At 42.0% G+C, this 8,486-nt stretch overlaps 1 protein-coding gene across 2 annotated transcripts in view; it reads left to right on the top strand.

The window, feature by feature from the left end:
* osbp2a (oxysterol binding protein 2a) overlaps positions 1-8,486 on the top strand; it is a 12,510-nt gene that overhangs the window by 2,746 nt on the left and 1,278 nt on the right. Inside the window, exons 3-14 of one of the 2 annotated variants that reach the window (XM_020606041.1) lie at positions 1,989-2,239; positions 2,376-2,544; positions 3,752-3,872; positions 3,980-4,046; positions 4,178-4,315; positions 4,434-4,679; positions 4,806-4,926; positions 5,131-5,234; positions 5,548-5,643; positions 5,884-6,068; positions 6,222-6,442; positions 6,681-6,844. In XM_020606041.1, coding sequence (XP_020461697.1) covers positions 1,989-2,239; positions 2,376-2,544; positions 3,752-3,872; positions 3,980-4,046; positions 4,178-4,315; positions 4,434-4,679; positions 4,806-4,926; positions 5,131-5,234; positions 5,548-5,643; positions 5,884-6,068; positions 6,222-6,442; positions 6,681-6,823 — 1,862 coding nt within the window. In that variant the 3' untranslated portion in view covers positions 6,824-6,844. Of the gene's footprint in view, positions 1-1,988; positions 2,240-2,375; positions 2,545-3,751; positions 3,873-3,979; positions 4,047-4,177; positions 4,316-4,433; positions 4,680-4,805; positions 4,927-5,130; positions 5,235-5,547; positions 5,644-5,883; positions 6,069-6,221; positions 6,443-6,680; positions 6,845-8,486 lie in introns of those variants that run through there. The other variant, XM_020606042.1, reaches the window with a different exon arrangement.

Genomic DNA, 8,486 nt, shown 5'->3' with positions numbered 1-8,486 from the left:
CTTGGTGCATTTAGAAGATTTTACACATCCTTATTCTCTGTTGACAGCGCTGTCTCTGCATGCATGCACTTGATTGTTTTAACTGGCTATTTTCATCATAGATTCTTGATCTGACCGAGGCTGTCTGTTAATATGCAACTAATCTGATGTGTTGCTCTTGAACTAACATTGGTAATACAATGGGCACATTAGTTATTTTTAAAAACAGAATAGTTCATGTGTTTTTATACATGTGCAAGCACAGATAGAAATCCTTGTGTATTTTGGTGAAGTGTGTGTGATGTGATTACAGATTATTAATCCTTAAATCTTTGGTTATGGCCTTAGTGGCAGTAATAGCAGGGTACTTTAACATCATAAAAGTGGATTAGAACAGCAGACGTTATCAGGCACATACATACCTTGTAACAACCTCTCTAACCAGCATAAAGTATGGACTCAAAAGTTCAACATATATGAATGTGAGAGTGAATCTAATTAAATGTTTGTGGAGGAGGAAAAGCCCAGCTTCAGTGCATCCTCTGATTCTTAATTCCACATCTCTCTTCCCACACTGTGTCCATATTGATGAGTCCTCTATCACCTGTGGCTGTGTTTTCATGATTCAGTGATGAATCATCAAGTTGTCTCAGACTCTCTGGTGTCCTGTGTGGAAAAATAGCCCAGTAGTACCCGTATGTAGAGAGAGGTGCACTTCCATATAACATGTTGAACTGCACATGGACCCAGCTCTCAAATTCATAATCTAGCGGCCCAACACCTAAGTCAAATGAGACCCTTTTCTGTCTCCTGCATATGGGTCATGAAGCCATTACAGATGGTTTTGTGGATTTTTCACTCTTTCGTTTTTAATCTTCTCCTCTCGAGACCGTGTTAATCCAGTTTGCCCTGATTGTTTTTATTTCCTTTCCCCTCTAATGGATTGTAGTAGTTTGTCTCTGTGCTTTGGGACACGCAGGTGATGCAGACACTGGCCTAGATTCAGTCAACATGGTCAGGACCTTAGTTTTCAGCTTGCAGACATAATCTATTTAGAAGATAAGAAATAATTTGACCTAAAAAAGTGTCGTTACATATGAGGTAATTGCATTTTAAAGTAGGATTCTTTGTGCTAATATTTACAAGTCTCCAGAACAGGAAACCATTCAGTTTCTAAATTTGAGCTAATTTCAAGAGGGATTTTTTGAATTACTTACCTCTAGGTTAGATTTTTAACCTGATGTGTTTTTTTCACTGAGAAACTATAATAGTTTGCCTCATTACCCTCTGCAGTCCACAGACTCTTGGCAGGTGTTTACTGCAAAAATATAATGTGCACTATTTAAAGCCTCAGTCTACCCCAAATCCCATGGTTTAGTACCAGAGATGTGTATAAAAATGTTTTGTCAAACTTTGAAGCTCTTGTCTGAATTTTAAGGTAAAATTGGGTAAACTTAAGAGGAATGCTAACAACTCTGTTAAGAAACTTTAAAGTTAATGTCGTCATTGTTTTCTTATTTTTCTTGATGCCTCAGTGCCACATCCCTGTTATTCTTCTAATAAAACCTGGGACTCATGGCTCAGATCATGCCATTAAGGGGTAGAGACAGGAGGAAAAGAGTAGTGCGTCATCTTTTTTCCCTCCCTCTTCTAAAAATAGGCTGGCCTCCTGATTGCACAGGCCTACGTTTCCAGGGTAACGATGTTCATTCACAGCTTTTCAATCTTGTATTATAGGAAGGGGTGTGGGGGATCCGGGTGTGAAGTGTTATCATCATCCTCCATCCGCTCCCCACAAACACTGTTTCAAGTAATTTCAGTCTAAATTTAGGTTATTTAAAATATCTCTCTCAGTCTGTCTGATTACACATGAACTCCCTATATACTGTTTACTACAATGCATACTGAACACCCAGGATGTTTGGACATAATTGCCTTTAATTACACCCCAGCATCTCTTGTGAATTCTGTCATATGTGTACTAGTTTTATTTTTTCCTCTGTGTGAAGATGACTCAGGAGATGAAGGCCCCACACCTCAGGAGGACCGTGCCCTAAGCCAAGGGGTGCTCAAAACTCTGAACAGCAAGCTAGATGACCTGAGCACCTGTAATGAGCTGATAGGAAAGCACGGTGCCGCCCTTCAGCGTTCCCTCAGCGAACTTGAGGACCTGCGTGGATCTGCTGACAGCACTGACAAAGTGAAAGCAGTTAATGAGCGAGCCACTCTGTTTCGCATCACCTCTAATGCTATGATCAATGTGAGTTCACACTGACTCTGTGCATATAAACACTGTAAATGTGAGACAGATCAGTTGAAAATGCCTCTTTCAATGAGGGAGCACAGCTTGAGGATTCTGCCCGCATCTTTTGATGTGTGTTGCGTTCACACCTCAGGCTTGTCGTGACTTTCTGGACATAGCGGAATCTCACAGCCGGAGGTGGCAGAAGGCCCTGCACTATGAGAGGGAACAACGTCACCATCTGGAGGAGACCATCGAACAGTTAGCCAAACAGCACAACAGCTTAGAGACAGCCTGGAGGGAGAATCCCACCTCCTATACAGGTGAGATACATCACACCCTCAGTGAATCCCATTTCCCCTAACTGCATCCATGTTACCCTCACTTGCATCTTAGTCCCACCCATGTAAGATGCGAGGAGAGAGGAACTGAGGAAACACATTTTAACTGACATGAGATGCCCTTTCCATGATCCTTCATATGAAGCATCCAGTCATTAATAGATTACTGATAAAGGGGTGTGTCAGTCCATAACAGACTGACATGTATCCTCGGTTATAGCTCCTCTACACTGCTCCTCGCAGCAGAAATGAGAGCTTTGGAACTTCCATGATGGCAGACCCGAATGACTTCCAGGTTGAGCGAGGAGCGAGGAGCAAGGATTGAGGAACAATAAAATAAGGGAACTGGGGTTCCACTCATGTTTCCTAGACATTCTAGATTTCCTATGTATTGTGAAAAGTCTGGTCTTACAGAATAGGATTAGCGCCCTCTTCTGGCCTGTAGTAGTGATGCATTTTCTGCCATAGAAGCGGGGCTCAGTCGACCTGTACCATCTTAACTGTGCATTTATCTACGTGGATATACACTCTAAAAGAAACATAGAAAAACAAAATAGCCCTGCTACCACCTTCATGACAAGCATGTTGTTGTTTTTTTTTGTTCGTTTGTTTTTTATTATGTTGAGGTCAGAGTTTGTAGTGTGCGAGGCAAATCTTTTACTAATTGTTTTCCAGTCAGTGTTGGTGCAAGTATTCTTGTGACCACTGCTCCTCTCTTTTCTGTTTGGCATATACAGTATTCTCATAATGTTGTAAACCTTTTGAGCCACATTACATAATTTTACAATGGTTGCAACTTATACACCTGCAATGACAGTTACAACAGATAATACACAAGCGATCACTTAATTAAGTTGCCCTATTTTTTATAAATGTGTTGGCAACATAAAGCAACTTAAAGAGCAAACATGACTCTTGACTAGGCCAGTTATTTGCTGCTTCAGCTGCTGTTGCATCCCTCTTAAATATTTAAGAAATCATAATCAAGTTGGATCAAGTCTCAGTGAAAAAAGTGGAGCTTCAGAAATCTTTACTGCAGGGCTATTCTACATATTTTTATATATATGTTTTTTAAGTTATTGTGTAATATGTTAAGATGTCTCTGTTATCTGGCCACTCCCAGTATCATGGCACTACAGTGTGTGTGATTTATATACATTTACAAATTGTCCTGTGTTTGTTGCTGTAGGTGTGGAGCGGTCTCGGGAGGGGGATCTAAGCGATGAGAATGAGGAGGCAGAGTTCTTCGATGCAATGGAGGAAACCCCTGCATTCATAACTGTGACTGCTAGTGGCAACGTACAGCACAAGTGAGACATCATGTCCATACAGAGTCACCCGAAGCTGCAGTATGTTCCAGATTAGTCAACAGCAATATTAATTTGAACTGTATTTAAAGAAACTTGCTTTCTCTCAGGTGCTCAGGGAGTAATCAGAGCGTGATGAGCAGTGGAGTGAACAATGACTGGACTCACAATGAGAACGTAGGTCCCCAGCTTCCTAATATTTACTCAATAAATGTAACTTTTTTTTAATAATCTTAACTTATCCTTTTATTTGTGTGTTTCAGTTTTTACAGAAACTAAAAGTTTGTGTTTTGTTGTACTTTTTTCAGGACACCTCGGGCACAAACCACATGCAGCTACGAAGAACAAGACGAACTCATATTCCTGACAAACCAAATTACTCCCTCAACCTGTGGAGCATCATGAAGAACTGTATTGGCAAAGACTTGTCCAAGATCCCCATGCCTGTACATCCAAAACATACAAATATAGTTTTCATTACATGCGGATTTGAATATTCCACACATGGAATTTTTCTGTTCCACGTACTGTACAAGAAACCTTTGTGTCTGGGTGTGATTGCAGGTAAACTTCAATGAGCCGCTGTCTATGCTACAGCGCCTGACTGAGGATCTGGAGTACAGTGAGCTTCTGGACCGCGCAGCACGCTGTGACTCCTCCCTGGAGCAGATGTGCCTAGTGGCTGCCTTTTCGGTCTCTTCCTACTCCACCACGGTCCATCGTACAGCCAAGCCTTTCAACCCTCTGCTGGGGGAGACTTACGAGCTGGACCGGTTGGAGGAGTATGGCTATCGCTCCATCTCTGAGCAGGTCAAACAAAGACATACACATCGTATTAATTTTACTTCCAAGCACAGACCTTTACACTTCTATTATTAATACAAGATGATGTCAATATTGGCTCCACTCACACCAGCTGATACCATTAACTCTCAGGTCAGTCATCACCCACCAGCTGCTGCCCACCATGTGATGTCACAGCGAGGATGGACCCTGTGGCAGCATATCACTATTGATAGCAAATTTCGTGGGAAATATATTTCTGTCATGCCATTAGGTAAGAAACAAGTCAAAAATGTACCTTCATGCAGATCATGATGACAAAAAGCATTTTGTATAATATACAGTTTACCACTTTAAGTTCAATATGAGGCATAAACACACAAACCTTTAAAACATAATGAAATTTCAATTTTCAATAAGTGATAAATCTGAAATCTTATGCATTTTTTTACGGGTGTTTTTCTTCTCATCACTGTAGGAAACATTCACTTGCATTTTCACTCAAGCGGAAACCACTATATGTGGAGCAAAGTGACGTCAACGGTGCACAACATTATTGTGGGAAAACTGTGGATTGATCAGGTGTGTCCCTCTAAAGTCTTTTCCCATTTTAACTGTCAAAAATGCAACATGTCTCTGACTTCGTGTGTAGGTTTGTGCATGTTTTTAGACCAGTAAAAAACAAAAAAATTATAGCTTATAATGTAAAATAAAAGATTTGAGCCAAACAGTTCACTCTCAAAGGGCCTGAAGTAAATAGAAGAAAGGAAATTACTGTTCAGACATTAAATTTACTTTGTGTGTGGGCTGTGTTACTGGGGAAAGTAATTTGGGCGATCATGCAATGTGAAGTCACGTGTTTTCTTGCTGCCATCCCATCTGTTGCTGTTGGCAGTCTGGGGACATTGACATTGTAAACACCACGAGCAAGGACACCTGCCGTCTCAAGTTCTCCCCCTACAGCTACTTCTCCAGAGAAGTCCCACGTAAAGTAAATCTGTTGTACTTTTTCATTCTGTAACAGACAGCTAGCATCTTTGTTGGTTGTCTTTATTGCCAGAAGGTGAAAATCTATAGCTACACACGTCTGTGTTAAACGTATTCAAAATCTGAATGAGTAATACAAATTAGAAAAAAAAAATGTGACTATATCAGTACCTACTGTATGTAGAGGTCAGAATGTGCATGTAACAGATCGTTTCCCGGGTGTCGTCTTCTGTGGTGTATCTAGGTGACAGGAGTGGTAGAGGACAGAGGGGGCACAGCACATTACATCCTGTCCGGAACCTGGGACAACAAGATGGAGAGTGCCAAAATAGTGGACAGCAGCCAAGGATGTGGAGGCTCTGAAGGCAAACAAAAGACAGTTTATCAGACTCTTCAGCCCAAAGTGTTATGGAAGAAATACCCTCTCCCGTATGTTTATGTCAGCTAACATATTTCTGCCACATCTTGGTGACTGTATGTGTCTTTTCAACCTACCCCTTTTGTGATCTGTCCTCTCCTGTTTCTCTCCCCACTCTCTGACCTTTTTGACTTGTGTTGTCTTTTCCATATTTCGCTCTCCAGAGAAAATGCAGAGAACATGCACTTTTTCTCCTCCCTGGCTCTGACTCTGAATGAGCCAGAAGAGGGGGTTGCGCCTACTGACAGTCGTCTGCGGCCAGACCAGCGGCTGATGGAGGCGGGTCTGTGGGATGAAGCAAATGCCCAGAAGCAGCGTCTGGAGGAACGTCAGAGGCTGGAGAGGAAAAGGAGGGAGGCACAAGCTAATCGGGCCCTCGAAGAAGGTGAGATCAAGGCAACTAGCAAGAGCAAAGATAGATTCTCCTTTTTACTTCTTCACCTTAACATCAACTTAGGTGATGTGTTGTTTTTTTTTTAGAAATATTGTGGCTGGTGTTTGTGTGTCTCTCCACGGGCAAGAGCAGAAACTATATTTGGATGCAAATGTCCAAAATAGTACATTATAGCATGGCATTATGAATCAAGAATGGAGACTGATGATCTGTTGATCTGTGTCATCAGGACAAGACATCGAGGGCTATCAGCCAGTGTGGTTTGAGAAAAGGACAGATGACACAACAGGAGAAAGCACCTACATCTACAAGGGCGGCTACTGGGAGGCCAAAGAAAGACAGGACTGGAGCCAGTGCCCTGAGATCTTTTAAAACAAAATTTCCTCTTATGCTGTGTGTAGCACCTTTCTCACTCTACCTAGGAGGGGCACCAACTAGATGGGTTAGAATGAGGGGTGCTTGGGTTCATTTAATCAAAATTAAAATTGATAACCCCTATAACTAGTAATAAGGACTCGTAGTATGGTGCTTGAGGAAGGAAGATAGACCCAGCGATGGCTTAAATAAGAACACACGGTTTAGGCCGGATTTATTAGAACAAGATAACTAAAATGACCTCTTGTGAGTACAAACCGAATGAGTAAAATAAATAATGATAAAGGCAATAACAGAAGAACCAGATTACCAGATCGGTTTTTACCAACTAAATGATAAGTCAGTGCTCTCTGAGTTAATTAGTAACTAACAATACCACCGAGGCAGTCCCAGTCGCCCCGTTTAATTATGCCCAGAACACTGTCTCAACAAAACACACAGTACTCAGTCACCTAAAAGTTACTCAGACACTTTTGGGGTTATCGTTGCAGGCCTGTTTCAAACTTTTGAGTGCAACGCAATAAGGCGTCCTCACAATTTAAGTGCGATGCAATGCAATGTCCTCCCCAATTGAGTGCGATGCAATATGGCCTCCTCACAATTGGAGTGCGATGCAATATGGCCTCCTCACAACTGGAGTGCGATGCAAAGCGAAGTCCTCACCAATTGAGTGCGGCGAACCACGAAAACTATAACTATTAATTGAAACCCAATTTACAACACAAATACAATTAAAACTGCAGCTGTAACAACACAAGCCATATTCATTTGTAAGAAGCACCAGCCCAGTATTTGCCAACGGGCTACATGTGGCACCAGACATGCTGAGGGCTGACTCGTGATGTAAGGATACTCTGTGTGTTATGGACAGTTATTTGTTTGAGTATAGATGTGTGTGTCAGCCAGCTACTGAAAATAGCCCTCACTTCCAGAATTTCAAGCACAAAACAAGTTCCTGTGCCCAATTATAATCACTTCTTTTCAGCTTTACTATAAAAGTTTGTGTGTGTGCTTTTTCAGCATTGTAGACAACAAATGTATGAGAGTACTTAGAGTTCTTATTTGTGTGTATGTGTGGTGCTGAAAGATCAACATATTGCGATGACTATGCCAGCCAGTGGGAGGGTTAGTGGCAGTGGCAAGCATTATGTGAATGTGTAAATAGTTAAGCGTAACATCGTGGTATAATCCTGAGTTATTGTGTTTTACGGTTCTTGTTATTGTTGTATTTTGAGGGGTTAAAAATGACTGTTGGGTTCACGCTGTGTGTGGCGGGTTGCATCGAGCATTCGGTGCTCGAACCTGTTGACTGCTGTTCGACTGGAAGTGTTTCGCTGTATTATGCCTGTGTGTGTTAGTCTGTTGTTGCCGGTGACTGAGAGAATAAAGACAAGAGAGAGCTGGCTGACTGCTGTGATATGAGAACAGTGAATTACGCCACTGAAGAGCATTTCAGGGTGAGGGTGCACACTGTGCCAGTGACATAAGGGGAAGGTGTGATCCTCGAGGGATTGTTAAAGCTGTGCGGTGCACGGAGCCCGGTCGTAACAGTAGTGATGGGCAGATGAAGCTTCATGAAGCAATGAAGCCTTTCATCCAATTGGTTCACTCCAGTGCAAAGCTTCTTGAAGCTTCATTTGCTCTAGTAGGACATCTACTG

This window comes from Monopterus albus, unplaced genomic scaffold (genome assembly GCF_001952655.1).
Source record: "Monopterus albus unplaced genomic scaffold, M_albus_1.0 scaffold75.1, whole genome shotgun sequence".
In the NCBI taxonomy this organism is placed as follows: domain Eukaryota; kingdom Metazoa; phylum Chordata; class Actinopteri; order Synbranchiformes; family Synbranchidae; genus Monopterus; species Monopterus albus.
The sequence above is the reverse complement of the archived record's forward strand: the minus strand, read 5'-3'. Positions and strand labels throughout refer to the sequence as shown.